This window comes from Motacilla alba, chromosome 8 (assembly GCF_015832195.1).
Source record: "Motacilla alba alba isolate MOTALB_02 chromosome 8, Motacilla_alba_V1.0_pri, whole genome shotgun sequence".
Classification (NCBI taxonomy): Eukaryota; Metazoa; Chordata; class Aves; order Passeriformes; family Motacillidae; genus Motacilla; species Motacilla alba.
Window position 1 is genome coordinate 18779760 of NC_052023.1, and position 17005 is coordinate 18796764.

The 17005-nt window shown below is 43.6% G+C and overlaps 1 protein-coding gene across 1 annotated transcript; it reads left to right on the top strand.

Moving 5' to 3' along the window:
- Positions 1-921: 921 nt before the first annotated feature.
- MFSD14A (major facilitator superfamily domain containing 14A) lies at positions 922-16886 on the top strand. Its single transcript, XM_038144855.1, has 12 exons — positions 922-2890; positions 8196-8291; positions 9303-9365; positions 9935-10062; positions 11119-11233; positions 12329-12547; positions 12840-12953; positions 13417-13488; positions 13943-14055; positions 14215-14312; positions 14822-14985; positions 15556-16886. Exons 1-12 carry the CDS (start codon positions 2804-2806, stop codon positions 15760-15762), a joined length of 1476 nt encoding a protein of 491 aa, XP_038000783.1. The 5' UTR covers positions 922-2803; the 3' UTR covers positions 15763-16886.
- Positions 16887-17005: the final 119 nt, after the last annotated feature.

Below are 17005 nucleotides of genomic sequence, written 5' to 3' on the forward strand. Positions count from 1 at the left end.
TATGGTGTTTCCCAGCAGTTTGGAAAAGGTTATTTTTCTTTGGTCTAACATTGCTGAACACTGGAATGCATCTTACATGACCTAACACAGTCCTTCTTTTAATCCATGTCTGTATTTTTTTTCTTCTATATGAGTAGATAATGCCACTATAGAAATAAACTGGTTGAAATTAAGCATTGGCTTTATAAGGGATATGATTAAAAACTGTTTGAGAGCTTTGTTAAAAGGAGGGGCTTGCCTTATGCATATTTTTGCAGAAATAAAACAACATTTTAGCTAATGCCTATTATTTCACAATATAATTTTAGTATAATTTTCTGTAAATTCTAGAAGGCTATCGGATATTTTTTAATGGTGTCTTTTAACATACATCTTACTGAATGTTGCCAGCAATTTTATTTTGACTGAGACATGCTTCTTTTTGACCATTGTGTCATGACTTCTTGCAGTGTTCTTGTGATGCTCCTGTGGTCTGAAACCCCCGATGTGCCCTGACCCAGGGGTGGTAGGGAGCACCTGAGTATCAATACCGAGTTACAGTGTGGGGTGTGGCTGTAAAACACTGTAACACCCTAAGAGCTATGAGTAGCTGTAATTTACAATATATCAAAGACCTGACCAGAGTTTACAAGCAATTTCTATAGATGATGGATAACATGTTTCTCTGCCCATTCTGCAGATTCCTATAATAAAACGGAGTCATTTCACCAGCAGTTTTCAGACACTTCATTTCTATCAGTTTCTTTTGTCAATTTTGCTCTGCTCTGAATGGTAACATGCAACATGATTTAAACTGAAAATGTTATGCTATTAGGTAACAAATTAATGATTCCTTATCTAGGGACATTGTTCTTCAAGATTGGTGTAAAGGCACTCCCTGAGGAATCTTACCTGAAACTAGTGAAACCATCATCTGCCTGTGCCTTGGAATACCCCTAGGGAGATAAGTACTCTGTCCTTTTTCATCCCTCTTCCAAAATGATGGTAATGTCTTCTACAGCTAGCAGGTAGTAGTATTTACTTAGTAGAGAGGGTTGAACACTGTGTGTGTTTAAATGATGCAGACAATTCTTGTTTCTCTTCCTCTGGAGTTTGTGCTAAATAATGTTAAATATTAAGGTTAATGTTATGTTAATATGTAAGTTAAATAATGTTAGAGCAGATTATGTTGAGACTTGTGTAGGTGAGTGGAGTTTAATATTTGAAAATATATAGCTGGCTGAATTTCATGACAGCAATAGCAAATTTATTCTACATTCTCATTATTTGAATCATCTGCTCTGTCTACACGAGCAAACTTGATACTTAAATGTATTTTGAGATAATGACATCAATAACAGGTATTGGTCTAATATGAAGGTGTGGATAGAAAACCATCTTGTCAGCCTAGTTACCAAATGACTTTGCTGGCATTGTAGCCGTGTTGACTTTTTATGTGAATGCCTGACATGTCACCTACATGTCTGTGTGTGACTTTCCCACCAAAATCTAACAGCATGCTGAGGAATAGACTTGAAACTATTTTCGGATCCCTCTCCTTTTCATGTAGAAGCGGGACAGAATTGTCAAATACTTAATGTGACACCCTGATACTTGTAACAAATGACTGTTAATAGCAAACATCCCAGACCGGCTAGATGCACTCTGTTTCAGGAGCGGGAGTCGGCTTGTCTTTGTCTAGATCCATTGGTCTGAGTAGGGCTGTGCATCGGCAAGTTCTAAATTCCTTAAAAGGTACGTTATGATGAGATTAGGGGTGCTTGATCTTAAGGCGAAGGGTTTAACCTAAGCCCACACGATCTTAAGTGGTGAGTGTTTGGCACCCGTTTGGTAACGCATTGGGAGCTGCCGTGCCGCTCTGTACCTCAGGGATAAGTTCCACTGTTAGGAAGCTAAAAGCTGTTCCTGTATAGCTGAGGTTTTGGGGGAAACGGGGATGTCACAGGAGCTGGGGCGATGGAAATAAGCAGCAAGAGGGCTGAAAGACGGAGGACTAAGAGCATAGAGAACTGACCGATACATGGATACAGCCATGGAGACTTGTGTCTGTATCTTGTAGATGTAATGGTATAGCATGGATAGTTGTTGCTCCTTAGTGATGCCGGACATCAGCAGCAGATGAATTTATAAGCCACAGAAAACCTAATCATGCCAGCAATATGTTTCTAAAAGATTTTCTCCATTAATTGGCATGCTGCTATGGGGAAGCTGATCCCTGTTATCTTGTTACTTGCAGGCGCTGTGATAAATCAGAACCTGGAATGACCTGCCCCTTTGAAGGTGTTAGAGCTTTCATAAGCTAAGCTTAAAGCTTGATAGTAAGAAAGAAGAGTAGCTGTCTCCAAGCTGGATCATCAGGGTGGATTATAGCTGTTTGTGTACTCTGGCCCTAGAAATGTCAGGTGTATCCCGTACTAACTGCCTTCCTTTGGTCCACTTTCCCGGGCGCCTCAGCAGCTCCGGGTGTTTCGATTCGGAAGGGACGAGTGATGCCTGCGGGGACGAGAACCTGAGGCTCCCGCGGGGCCGCGCTCGGTGCGTTATCCCGTGGCGTTGTTCTGTCCCGGCGCGGCCGCACTTCCCGGCGCGGCGCGGGCGGGGCGGCGCCTCGCACACGTGAGCGGCGCGCGGCCAATGGCGCGATCGCGTGATGCGCAGCGCCGGCTGCGCGCGCGGTGGGGTGCGCAAGATGGCGGCGGGCGCGTGAGGGGTGGCGGCGGCCGCGCCGGAGGGACGGAGGGAGCCGAGGCCCGCAGGGAGCCGGGAGGGGCCGCTGGTGCCGCCCCCGGGGTGCGATGGTAAAATGACCCAGGCGGGGAAGAAGAAGAAGCGCGCCGTGAACCGCAGCATCATGCTGGCCAAGAAGATCATCATTAAGGACGGCGGGACGGTGAGGCCGGGGGCGCGGGCGGCTGGCGGCGGGCTCCGTGGCGGTACGGTGGCCGGCCCCGGGAGGGTAGGGCCCGGTCCGGCGGGGGTCGGTGGGCCCGCGGGCCTCGGGCGGCCGCGCCTATGTCGATCGCGGTGCCCTCACGGCCGCCGCAGCCCCGATGGCCGCGCTCGGCAGCCCGGGCCGGTGCCCGCGGGGCGGCTGCCCGAGAACACCTGCGAGCGTGTCGGGCTGCTTTGCTCCGCCCGTAAGCGCCGTTCGTTCCTCGTGTGGGCCGGGTTTTGGGTCGCGGGAGCGAGTGCGGCCTCAGGCGCCGGGCCTGGAGCATGGCGGGTCGTTACGGCCGCCCGAGGTGAGCGGGGCATGTCCGAGCCCACCCTCGCCGAGCGCGGCTCCCGGGAGCGGCGGCTGCGGGGGCAGCGCAGGCCGGCGCGGGTGCGGGGCTGCCGGCGGGACACGGAGCGCTGTCCCCGCGGTGCCCGTGGCAGACAGAACGGGCCCGAGAGGGGCACAGACGCCAGCGCCTGAGCAGTTCCCCAAAGGGTGCCTGGGAGAAAGGTTTTGCGGTTCTTCCCCCTCTGTTTTGCTTCTTCGTAAATACATAAATTCGAAAAAGAAAGGAAGTTGTCAAGTGTTTTGGCTGCTGGAGCTTGGAGTTAGTTTGGGTGTGGTTTTTGGTTGTTTGGGTTTTTGGGGGTTTTGTTTGTTTTGGTTTTTTGTTTGTTTGTTTGTTTTTTGTATTGATGGGTGCCGTTACTTCCAATGTATCATTGCCCCTGGATTTTTTCCGCTTCGATGTGCCCTGTTCTAAATACAGCGCCTTTATTTTAAATAAAGGGACATCTTGACAGACTAAATTGCTGATGGCCCATCAGTTTGTCTTTTTGGAACAATAATGGAGAAGAGACAGGTGTGAGAGTCACTATACTTGTTCATCGAAGTGGCCAACTGGCTGGATTACTGAAGTGTTAGGAAGCAGAATGAATTCTGATGTTGGTTGTTGGTGTTTTTTCCAGGATGTGTCTCTGCTGTTTTTAAGGATAGAAATGTATGAGATTACCTTGTACAGATGCAAATGCAAATATTTTATATTGAGCAGTACAAGCAGTGCTGTTACTCGGGGGACATGGTGCTTCATAATTTCTCTCTGGAGTATCATTGATTAAGATACAGTGTTTTTCCAAGCGTCCCTAACCTCTCAACTTTAACTTCCTTTGCCAAGAGAGGAGAAAGTATGTTACAATTAACTGCATTCCGTGATACCTTTAGTACATTATTCAGTGCCACCAGTTTCAAAAGCTGAGTGCCAACTCCTCTGAGTTCTGTATTAATCTAATTTTTGGAAATCACGTAAAAATGAGCCATAAACATTAGATGAAGGTATTAGAAGGTAGATTATTGTCAGGCAACAAAAACTTCTACTTGTGGAACTTTCTGCCTTCAAATAAATGATTGGGAAATTACTTGTTTTTAAGACATCTTTTTAAGTTATGAAGTTTGATATAAGAGTGTTCTTTATAGCAACAGCAGAAACTTCGTGTATGGAATTTTTAAATATTTGCTGGAATGTCAAGTTGGCCTTCAGTGCTCGGTGTCCTCGGCTGCTTCATTCATTACCCAGTGTGGTGTGTGACACTGTGGGAAACAGGTACCTGGAAATGGCCCCCGTGTCTTCAGTGTTTCCCACTGGCAAACCAGTAATTAATCAAGAATCTTTGTGCAAACATTCCAGCCTGATTGGTTTATTTTGGAACTGCTTGAAATGAGAAAAAATTGTGTGAGCCAGAATGAATGTACAGATGGTTAATGAGGCAGTGGCACAGGCAGAAGGAGTTTCTGATTGGAAAAAAACAAAAACAAAAACCCCCAAACAAACAAAAAGGAAAACCCACCCATTGTTTCTGCAAAGCCTCTCTTCCCACTGCAGTTTCTGCTGGGTCTCCTTGACAAGGCAGTGGGTGGTGCAGGAGCTTGGGTTGGTGCTTGGTGGTATTTTTGTATTTTTCTATTTGCAGCTTTAGTAGCTGTATCACAGAAAGAATGTGTAACGGTGCGTTGTACTCAAGTGTGTGTTGTCAGATTTCACCAAAAGAGAGGCAGTAACACCAGTGATGTGGTTTCACAGAGTCACAAATGGTTTGGGTTGGAAAGGACTTTAAAGATCATCTATTTCCAACGCCCCTCCCACAGGCAAGGACACCTCCCATGGACCAAGTTGCTCAAAATCCCATCTAGCCTGCCGCTGAGCACTTCCAGGGGTGGGGCAGCCACAACTTCTGTTTCAACACTTCTTTTTCCCCAACAATTTTAAATCTTCCTTCCTTTATGTATCTGTCTTATGTATGATGATGCATTTTTGAAGCAGTCATGAAATGAACTAGAGATTAGAACTTCATTTGGTGCTTTTCCCTTTCCAGCAGAGGAGCAGCAGCTGTGCTCTTACACACGATACCTTTGTTGCTTTGATGGTTATTGTGTTGTTATCAGATGTGTGTTCTTAGGCTTGCCTGGCATGTACACTTTTTATCACTGGCATGACTGACAGTACAAAGTGTTTGATTAAAGGCATGGTCTCTGTAACCAGAGGACAAGGCACTCTTGGAGGCCCGTTTGTGCAGCGGGTTTAGCCAGGCACAGATGCGCTCTGCTCTGGCTGCTGGTGCCAGAGGAGGGTTGCTGTTGCTCTGATGGAACATCAGTTCCAGCTTGTTCACATGAGGGCTCTGTATCTTTTCTTTGCAGGTCTGGGGCCTTCTGCTTCAGTCGCACTCGTGCCATTGCATTACGCTGCGTTAGCCCGTTAGGAAAGCACAGGGGACGGGTTTGTAGGGTACAGCAGGGCTGGACCCCCAGCACCCGCACTGCACCTGTGGGCTCTGAGAGTGCGTCAGGCTGGCACTGAAACCTTGTGCACTGAATGCTTATAATGCATCTTAATACACTGCAGTGTAACTGCTTATCCTCCCCTTGCGCTCTCAGCTCAGAAGCACCCTTGCTACTTGATAATTGCCACCACCTTTAAAAATCACTGTAGAGGTGATGCTCTAAATGTGACTAAATTACTTCTTTTTTATAGAAAAGAACAAATAATACCTGTGATAGGTGAGCACTAGCAACAGCAAAGCAGGGAAGTGCACCGTAGCGATCTAAACGTCGCTTCAGCTTGTTTTTGTCAGTGTGTTGGAAAGCTCTGTCGGCGTTGCTTACAGCTGGGTGACATGGCAGAGGGCAGCAGTGACGCACCTGAGGCCTCTGAAGTCAGCAGCAGTTCCCCTGTGCAGAGCAGCTGCCGCTGTCGTGCTGCCGTTTCGCTTTGCGCGCGTGGTCTCGGAGCTGCCCGGAGCTGGGCGAAGGAAGCACGGGCACAGATGGCCTTGGAGGCACCGGTGTTTGCTGTGAATGGAGGTGCTCTTGACCCCCGTGCTGGGAGGGGTGGGATGCTGTGTGACACCTCCCTCGCTGTCTGTCAGGCCTCGGGGGGTCACGAGCCAGCAACATGACAGGAATCTGGGGGCTATCAGAGTGAGCCTGATTTCATGAGAGCGAGTCAGACGGATAACATTGATACTTGCAGGTTGTGCAGAGCTGGATGAATTTTTAACCCAAAGCTAAAATAAGGATTGTGGGTGGGAAGGGAAAGGAATTGTGGGAAGAGAGGATAATTATAGCCACTCTCTGTACCTACAATGACTCTTAATTTACATCCTTGGGAGAATGGGCAGAAAAAATAGCAGAAATATTGGTATGGTATGTCTGTATTTACTGAAGAGGGCTCGGGAAAGAAAAATAGCACAGTGCTGAGGTACTTTGTATTTCACCTTTTACAGACTGTTATGGTTACTTTTGAAAATTATGATCTTATTTAGCAATAGGACTGAGTAGGCAGTGAGGTTTTCTGTATTTATTTCCTAAATTTGTTCAGTAAGATTTTTTTTTCTACGTCGGAAATGTTGGAACCTGGAAAAAAAAGCTAGGTATGGCTTGCATAAATCTGCTAATAAAAGAACGACGCCAGTATTACCTAACTGCAACTTAAAATTGTGTAGTGTTTGAGGCTGGAAGGCACCTCCAACATCCCTAATCCACCTACCCCAGTCTCTTACCCCAGACAGGGTCAGCTGGAGCAGTTTGCTCAGGGCTCTGTCTAGTGGGGTTTGGAGCTTGGCAACTCCACACTTCACTGAGCAGCCTTTTTCAGGAAGGGTTGCTTTTCTGAGGTTTAAGTATAATTTCTTGTATTTCAGTATGTGCCTCCAGTCCTGTCTCTGACACCTCTGAGAAGAGTCTGGCTCTTGTATTTACTCCTCCATCAGCTACTTACACACACTGATAAAATCCCAGTGAGCCTTCCTGGGAAGCAGCTGAGGTCCTTAGCTCAGTGTAAAAGCCAGGTCTGATCACATCAGAGCCACTCTGTTAGTAACTCACCTTCGCACAAAACCAGTAAAGTAGGTGTTAAGGCAGCGCTTCTAAGTTGAAAGAACACATTTCTGAGGAGTTATTCATACTGCTTTCATATGAGAATAATTAGTGAACCCTATCCTTAATTTGCAAATGTTGAACTGTGGCATGTTGTTTGACAGCATTTACAGAGTCTGCGAGATGAGCAGGTTTTCCCACCCATTCTCTTTTTGTTCTCTTCAAAAGCTGCTTCTGATGCTGCCAAATCACTGAGAATTTCAAGTTCTTTTTGTCAAATCTTTTATCTGCATCTCTTCCTGCATTTGAAGCACACTGCTTTATAGGCCTGCACTCAGTATTTAGGAAGTGATTAGTGCTGTTCCTGAGATTTGCTTCTGGTGTTCATATTTTAGTTTCTTCTCTGGTTTAGAGCCATGTTTTGTATGGAGCAGTGGTGCCTTTTAGTAACAGAAGAGCTGTTTTGTAGGCTGGGTAGTGAGACTTGGGGATAGCTGAGTGCGAGCACTGCATGGAAACTTGATTCCATGTGGCTTTGTGTCCATGTGTACACTTAAACACTTTTCTCAAGGAAATCTAACTAGTTATCTGAAGAAGAGTATCTTTTCCCTGTAACATCCTTGTTTCCCAGACTGGCAGTGTAAGTGGTTTATATTTTAGAGATGGCAGTGAAGGATCGTGCAGAGTAAGAGTAGGACACTTTAGGGCATTAGCATCAAAGGGTTAAAAAAAGGAGGTTCGTTCCATACCAGTTAGTTGGGTAACTATTCCCAAGTTTTGAATCCTGTTTCATTATTAATTGTTCTGTTTATAGTGTTCAGATGAATTTCTCATGACTCTATAGATGATCAGATGTTTTAATCACTTGTCTTTTCTCCTATTTCAGCCTCAAGGAATAGGTTCACCCAGTGTCTACCATGCTGTTATCGTGATCTTCTTGGAGTTTTTTGCTTGGGGACTCCTGACAGCTCCCACTTTAGTGGTAGGTGATCCTCAGGAGCTTTTTCTCACTGTATGGGAGGTGGGACAATTACTGCAAAGGCACTGAGCATCTTCTAAATTTCATGAAATGAAAATTACATATCACTGAGCTGCTCTGTTGTGCAAGTGGAAAGTTCTATATTTTTAGATGGTATCAGAAATTTCATTTATTTCAATATAGCAGTGTAATGGTGCAGCACAGCTGTTTACATGCAAATCTGCTCAAGCTTACATGTAAATAGTTTCTGATTGAAACCAGTAAGGTGGTAATGAAATTATCTTTTCTTTCAAGATGCCATAAAACATTGGCATATTACAAATGTAAGGACAAAAATATACTTGAAATGTGGTAACCAGTTACACCAGTCAAAGCATCCCCATGATTAGTGAAACAGTCACACCAGTGTGTTTGTATCAAGGTACTTTCTCATGTAGTTGGTTGCTTTTAATTTGGATTTAATTTGTGAGTGATACATGATGACAAATTGAAAGGAGTGAAGGCTTAAAAATATCCCAAGCCAACTCCACTTTAAAAGCAGTCTTGGTGCTGCCCTGAAAGCTGATGTTACCCATCAACAGTGTCTTGGGTGTGAACTGCACAACTTCACTGAATGGAATCCCTCTCATCTAGACACAAATCAAACTGAGACAGCTGTGTTTCTGGATTCTGCTCACCAAACTGAGAGCCACTTCAGGATGGTGACATCTCTCCTCTGTCTCTCCCCAGTCCCCAACAGATGACAAATTGGATTTGGAGAATCTGGCCAGAGATAATTTTCTAGATTCTCTGTGGTTTGTTTATATTTCAAGCACTGAAATCTCAAAATGCCTTCCATGCAAATTAAAGACCAGTCACATTATTTGTGGTTTGCCTTTTTTTCTTCTGATTTTCTCTCCGAACTCTATGAAAAATAAAAAAACTGCTGTGCATCATAAAGTCAGATGTATCATGAGCAATATTTGTAGTTCATAATGTGTAAATGACTGTGTAAAATTCATATTTCCTCTCCAGGTTTTGCATGAAACCTTCCCAAAACATACATTTCTAATGAATGGTCTAATTCAAGGAGTAAAGGTAAGTTGACAGAAGTTAGTCACAAGTACAATTTAAAGTGAATGGTGGGAGAATTGTAGAAATAACTGCCAACCGAGAGAAACAGTCAAGAGGTTTTTCAAGATGGCTTTCACAGTATGAATAAAATGGGAATAAATTACTACTGAAAGTGCAAATGTGCATCCTTTTACTTTTAGTAAGGTATTGCTTGGTCTGTATCTACTGTTTGGGTTCAGCAAATGAAAAGGTAGTTCCTTAATCCCAAATGATGCCTGTGGTGCTGAAAGTGGATAATTTTTCACTTGGAGTTTGTTGGTCCAGTAGACTGTAAAGCACAGTTCATGAAACTGTTTGTATGACTGGATTATCTGCATTTTGAATTTTGTGTAGCTCTGAGATAACAGATCTCAAGTTTTATGTAGTCAGAGCTGGGATAGATCAGTGATGCTTGGCCACGTTGCCTTTGGTGCATCGCGCTGTCGCCGTTGGCTTGAATGGAGCCAGAGCCCGGGCTGCTCTCAGACTGCGCTGTGGTCAGCTACCACGGGTCTGAGCTCTTAGTTCTAACTTCTCATGTTTTGTTTCATTAGGGCTTACTGTCATTCCTCAGTGCCCCACTCATAGGTGCCCTGTCTGATGTGTGGGGACGAAAGTCCTTCTTGCTGCTAACAGTATTTTTCACCTGTGCACCGATACCACTAATGAAGATCAGCCCATGGTTAGTAAATTGTTTCATGCCAGAGTGGCTGTTGTTTTTCAAGGTTGCTATCTAATGCTTGTGTGTGTCATTGTGATAAAATGTTCTTTTGTGCTTCATGGAAGGTTGAGGCTTTTGTATTATTTCTGTGCAAAGCTGTGGGTACAGTCAACCTGAAGCAGCTCCCATAAGGCCAAAGGCCTTGGTCAGAATTTCAGTAGCTGCAGATTTTGATCTGTGTGCTGTATGCCCTACATCCAGCGCATCTGCCAAAGCTGGAGAACACTGTCCAGTGAACTGTGTAGGTCTGGATTGTGGCCACAGTTCTCACTCAGCTGCCAGCCAGTGACTCTGAAATCAAAACCTTACCTAATGTGGGTGCATGAGGCAACCATTTGTAAGGTACAATGTTGCAGCACTTACACACTTTTGTTTCTCAAATTCTAAAATCGACCGGCTTTCATGCTGTGTGCACCCCACTGACCTGTTAACTGGCTGGAATGCTGCCCAGGTAGGGCAGGAGTCAGAGCTTGCTCCTCACCCATGCTGTTCCTGAGGGTGGAGCAGCAGTGGCCCAGCCTGCACTGACACAGGCCAGGCCAGCTGCTCAGGCAGCTCCATCAGCATTTCCCAGTTCCCCTGTGGTCACACAGCCTGCTCATCCCTCTTCAGAAGGAGCTTCTTTTCTAAGTGTACAGTAAGGTTTCAAATGCCAAGTGCTAGTGTCTATAGCATACAGATATGGCTAACGTGGAGGCCTTTCAATGGCCAAGTTCTCAAAATACTGAGGTTCCTAATTTGCTTTGGGTCATAGACCAGGTGAGTTTATTAGCTGAGCTCCTTGTTTCTCAGTAGTACTTAATCACAGCAGCTTTTTGTAGATGTTACAAAATCGTGCTGCTTGTACTTGGTGCACATATGTGTTACACAATTCTATCAAGACACAGTGACATTGGCTTTCTCTCAGTAAATTGTCAAGATAGGTTGGACAAGGTGATTTACTGTTTAACTGCACTTGGATTGAATGGACTTTTTGTTTCTGTTTAGTTGTTCTAATCTTTTTCATCGTGTTCTTAGGTGGTACTTCGCTGTAATCTCGGTGTCTGGAGTTTTTGCAGTGACATTTTCTGTAGTTTTTGCGTATGTAGCAGACATAACCCAAGAACACGAGAGGAGCATGGCCTATGGTTTGGTATGTATTGTTTGGGCTCTTTTCCTGTGCTATTCAGTACTAAGCCCTTCAGTTTGTAATGCTTTTCAAAGCTGTGCGTTTGTTTCTTCTGTGGCAAGTTGATTTTAATTTGGAGTAGTTTTTTTCTGTTTAATTGTTCCTGTCATCAAGTCTTGTATCTCTTGAATATTCTGCTTCTGAATGAAACAAAACATGGCCTTGTTAAAAGCTGTCATGCCTGTCTTACGGGCTGTTATCAGTCTTAATGGTGTAATTTGAGGAGCTTCAGTTATTCCTGTACTATTGCCCACACTGGTACTACTCTGTCATTATTTCAGAAATCTCACCTTTTGTTCTGGAACTGCCACTGTGTGATACTTGACTGCCCCTGCCTGTGTCTCCAGTCACTCTCCTGAGCTGCAGTTCAGAACAAACATAGCTGAGTTACTTGTCTGTTTGAAGTTCTTACAACTCAGTTTCTCTGCTATCTCCTGATAACCTGCCGGGTCCCAGGAGCTTTGACAGCCTCATGTTACTATGGATTAGCAAAATCATTTGTTGTGTTTAAGTTACAGAATCCATTGCCATTCAGCAGGAAGAGCTGAAAGCAAAGGATATAGAACTAAATAGTTTCTTTGTGCCTGTACACATCAGAGATATGTTGAGAAAGTTCTTTCAGTTTTTAAGTTAGTATCTTTCACAAGGCCAGCTGATTAACTGACAGCTACTGAGTTGGACTGACCAGCATATTACATTTAGTATACCCTTTATGCATGTGCGCTTTTTTTAACAGACATGTGTATTTCACTGGTATGAAGATTAAATACAGCTCATTGCTTCCCAGAGGTATCAGCAGAATCCACAGTTAATTAAACCTAATTAGGTCAGTACATGCGAGAGTGCTGTGAGCCTCACATTGCTGTCCAGTTATCAGAAAACCTTTCTTAACAAATTGTGGTTGTCTAAAATACACAGCTGCTACCACATAGGCATAGGAAAAAGGTTACTTTTAATCACTGTGTGATTATAATGTTAGGCCTCTGAAAAGGAGGAATGTGGGTAATAACACTACTGACTTGTCTCACTGAAAATCTTACCAGCTGTTACTTGTTTCAGGTTTCAGCAACTTTTGCAGCAAGTTTAGTCACCAGCCCTGCTATCGGTGCCTACCTTGGCCGAGCGTACGGCGACAGCCTGGTGGTGGTGCTGGCTACAGCAATCGCCTTGTTGGACATTTGTTTCATCCTTGTTGCTGTACCGGAATCGCTGCCAGAGAAGATGAGGCCAGCGTCCTGGGGAGCACCCATTTCATGGGAACAGGCTGACCCCTTTGCAGTAAGCTCCTTAAACTGGGAATATTTTGCTATTTGTAGATACTGAGCTTTGGACACAGGGGAGAGTCTGAATTTACAGTAGTTCAGGCTTGCAAAAGAAAGCCTCCAATTTCTTCAAGCTTCACCTTGCTTCACTGGTGATCCTTTTGGTGACAATCTTACAAAACATACAGAGAATTCTTTGGTGGTGCTGCATAACAACTTCATTAATTGTCAGGCTTTTCAGAGCCCAGCTAGGGATGCTTTTTGGAAATGAAGGTGGAATGTTTTGTAATTCTTTTTTCTTGCCGTAGTCCCTGAAGAAAGTCGGCCAGGACTCCATTGTGCTGCTAATCTGCATAACAGTCTTTCTTTCCTACCTCCCAGAGGCAGGCCAATATTCCAGCTTCTTCCTATACCTCAGACAGGTAATGTAACATTTTGATATGAATTTGAACAAAAGTAAATTTACAGGACTTCAGATAGTTTTCAGTATTACTGAACTATTATGGAAAATACAGATAACTCATGTAATTTAGAAGCTCCCAGCAACTGATGTAAGTTCCCTTGTTGTTCTGTTTTTCTCTTTTAGACAGGCAAAAAGAGAGGAAACTGATGAATGAGTTATAAAACAATTTCTTGTATTTTGTAATTATTTGTGTTATTCTTAGACTATGAGGTTCAATATGAACTGATGTTATTTTTTGAGGGAACAATTTAATTGGTTTTATTTATGCCCCATTATTTTCATTTATTTGTTTGATGTAATGGAAGAAAAACAAGGAACTGAATAATACTGGTGTTCTACATTGTGTGTTCCCTCACTGGGGTTTGTGACATCATGACACATGGTTTATGGTTAATAGTAAAATTGCTTTTTTTTTAATATAGATAATGGGATTTTCATCTGAAAGTGTTGCAGCATTTATAGCAGTTCTTGGGATTCTTTCCATTATTGCACAGGTGAGTTATTGCTCTGTGTGTCATTGGTTTGGCAAGCTGAAAAGAAAGGAGCACTGTGGAGAATGGAGAACACTGTGGTTCCATAAACATAACTCAGCTTTTCTGTGTTTTTTTCTAGATCTCTAGAAATTGGTTAAGACTCTTAACTTAGATGAAAACACTTGACAACGAGTGTTTGGTTCATTAAGGGAAAACCAACTCCTTTGTGCATTGAAGAAGGGATGATGGTTTAATCATAGAACTTGCGAAATGCTGCCTTTTTTTTTTTTTTTTTTGGTAGAGGCAAATACTGCTTTTGAAGAACACTACTTTAAAATAATATTTCTGCATGTATTTGACTTTGAGAATGTTTTCAGGTGTTTTTTTTTTTTAATTCATTAACTCATCAGCTTACTTGCGTTTAACCTCTAAGAACGTTATTTTTCTGACATTTTACTTTTGCCCTCTCTGTTAGACAATAGTGTTGAGTTTACTGATGCGATCCATTGGGAATAAGAACACCATCCTGCTGGGCCTGGGGTTCCAAATCCTGCAGCTGGCCTGGTACGGCTTTGGGTCAGAGCCATGGTATGCACGTTTCACTTTGCTTTGACTGATGCGGGGTTGGTGTGCCTTGCATCCCGTGCATCCCCATCCCTGTGCGAGCGCAGGAGAGCCGGCCCGGCGTCCCCGCGCTGCCAGGGCAGAGCTGCGGCCGCGGGCAGTCACCGCAGGTGTGTTTTGCAGGATGATGTGGGCGGCCGGCGCTGTGGCTGCCATGTCCAGCATCACTTTCCCAGCCGTCAGCGCCCTGGTCTCACGAACCGCCGATGCCGACCAGCAGGGTAGGTCTGCTCCTGGTTCTTGGAATTCTAGTTGAGGAATACTGTGCACACAGACAGACTGGGGTCTGGGCTTAGTGCTCGTCAGCCAGGGCAGCCCAGATACCTGAGCTTGGGGCACCACATTAAATCCAGGCTGCTTGGAAGCTGCACTGTGTGTGTACCATGTACTTCTGCTGCAGAGGGAAAACTCAACAAGGCCTTACAGTCGCAGAACATTCAGCAAACTCAGTGCACCGTTCCTCACTGTTGCACGCAGTGCTTTCTCTCCTGTGTGAGACAGTGTGCGTTTCCCGGCCTCTGAACTAGCTAAGCATGGGAGGCACTGCCACTTAATTACATAATGACAGGCTCTTCCTTGTTTACTGCTACCCATAGTGCAACACAGTGCAACATAGTGCATTTAGAGCTTTCCTGCTTGCAATAGTTTCAAGTCAATTAAGGCATTGGAAATAGTTAATTATATATGTATAACTACAGCTAGAGAAGAACACATATTTTACTTTTCCCAGGTGTTGTTCAAGGGATGATTACAGGAATTCGAGGACTGTGTAATGGTTTGGGACCAGCGCTATATGGTTTTATATTCTATATATTTCACGTTGAATTGAATGAACTGCCCATGCCCGAATCATCGTCAGGAGGTAGCGTGGTTGCGCAATACCATTTACAACAGGTACGTTTCTGTTGTGCTTACTGCTTCCAAAAGAAGAAGGTAGAAAGGGCTCCTGTGCTCATCAGTTCTCCACTTTGATGCTGTGGTACATTTTGTTACGCTGACTGTAAATGGAGGGTGTAGAAAGAGCTTTCTAAGTCCCTCTAGGGGAGGATTGTTTAACTGATCTGTTTAATTGCATGCACTAGTTTAGTTTAATTTTCAAATAGCTGCAGCTGACAGTCATAGACAACTGTGACCCTTGTGAGGAGGATACCTTGAGGGAAGGATGGACAGATAGCAGTGATGAATATTTTTGTTTTGTTGTCCTTCTGCCATTTTTTTTTTTGAGTTTCTGGGGAAACTCAGCAGGAAGAACTTGCACTAGAAAAAAAAGTTGGCAAGCATTAATAAGAATCATGTGCTCCCTTGTCCTAAATCTGAGGATGTAGTGTTCTTTCACATTTCTTCTCAAAGCCTGCACTGTATTCACTAGTGTGTCAGGCAGGAGCTCTTGAAAGTGAGCAATTAGCAATCGTAGGCTGTTAAGGTGTGTTGAAAGGCTTGTTAACACTTTGTTGTTGTTTTCAGAACTCCATAATTCCTGGACCCCCATTCTTATTTGGAGCGTGCTCTGTGCTGTTGGCACTACTTGTTGCCTTGTTTATTCCTGAACATACGAACCTAAACGTAAGATCCAGCAACTGGAAGAAACACTGTGGCAGCCACAGCCATCCCCACAGCCCACAAGCTCCTGGTGAAGCTAAAGAACCATTACTGCAAGATACAAATGTATGACAAATATCCAGGAAGACCGTTTGGACTCTTCTTTCATCAGCAGTGTGGGATACACATTCCAACTCCATCAAAATGTAATTTCTTAAGGTAATCTTAAGAAGCATCTCTCTGCATGAAATCTGTAGGAATTGAAACAGGAGCTTTCTCCAAAGATGTTGCCATTGAACTAAAAAACTTGCTTTTATAAACAAACTGTTACATACTTGTCTCTTGCCATGAATACTGTTACTGCTAAACTTTCCATTCTTAGTTCAGAGACAAACAATAGAGTCAAGGCATGAGCATGTGTCCTTCTGTTTCCTTACGGTGGTGAGCTTTAATTCTAGTCACGCTATGTCTCAATGAGACAGACTGGCATCCATGTGGACCCATTCGTTTTAATGTTGTAAAATCTTGGGTCAGCTGATTCGAAGCCTTAATGTAAATGTACTTAAGTAGGGAGGTGAATTGGTATCATTTCTTTTAAAAGTCACATGGCAGGTTTTTTTTAAGTTTGTACTAATATAAAAATCACACGAGCACGCTTGCTGAACAGTAAAAGTTATTTTTATGTAAGTGCATTTACTCTTTCTATTTTTGAAGAAACGGTCGTATCAAACACTTGTTGAAATACAAAGTGGGTGTTTTGGGCCTACAGATTTTAATACTGGCTCTAAACCTCTGCTTTCCTCCGTACCGTTTATTAAACCACTCTATTTCTGATGTTCGCGTAATCATCAAGGACCTCAAAACTTGAATACACAGACTGAACTCTATAAGCTGATAGCCTTGAATCTGTCGTGTGCTATATAGTGGCCTTTGAGGACTGTCACGAGAACCCTTTTGCATTACAGAGCTAAAGTTTTAGTCCTAAATTTTCAGGACCCTTAGTACAGAAGAGAGCTTTATACAATTACTGATGTGAATTTCTCTAAAAGTGTATATTTTTGTGTCCAGTTGTATTATTTAAGTGTTCCTTTGTATAAATTTGTGTATAAAGTATTGTATAGGTTTAAAATGTTTTCATCTTGTGGTTATTGCTTAATGCTTTTTTACCTTTGAACATTCACCATGGTTGACCAAGAGCAGGAAAAAAAATGTAAATATACTGTTAATAAAGTTGAATATTTTAATGAATTTTTAAATAAGTGTGAATGTCTCTTCAAACCTTAAGTGAAGTTCAGTAGTTGCATGTGTATTATACTTCAGCAGGTGGAAAAAGTCATCTGGAGTAGCCTGGAGCTTTATGTATTAGCTACAGCAG

Excerpts from the sequence above, each read along its gene's own strand:
- MFSD14A (XM_038144855.1), top strand. The coding sequence starts at position 2,804 with ATGACCCAGGCGGGGAAGAAGAAGAAGCGCGCCGTGAACCGCAGCATC. Across the intron at positions 10,063-11,118 it reads CTAATGAAGATCAGCCCATG|GTGGTACTTCGCTGTAATCT; the intron begins GTTAGTAAATTG and ends TCGTGTTCTTAG. Across the intron at positions 14,313-14,821 it reads CGCCGATGCCGACCAGCAGG|GTGTTGTTCAAGGGATGATT; the intron begins GTAGGTCTGCTC and ends TACTTTTCCCAG.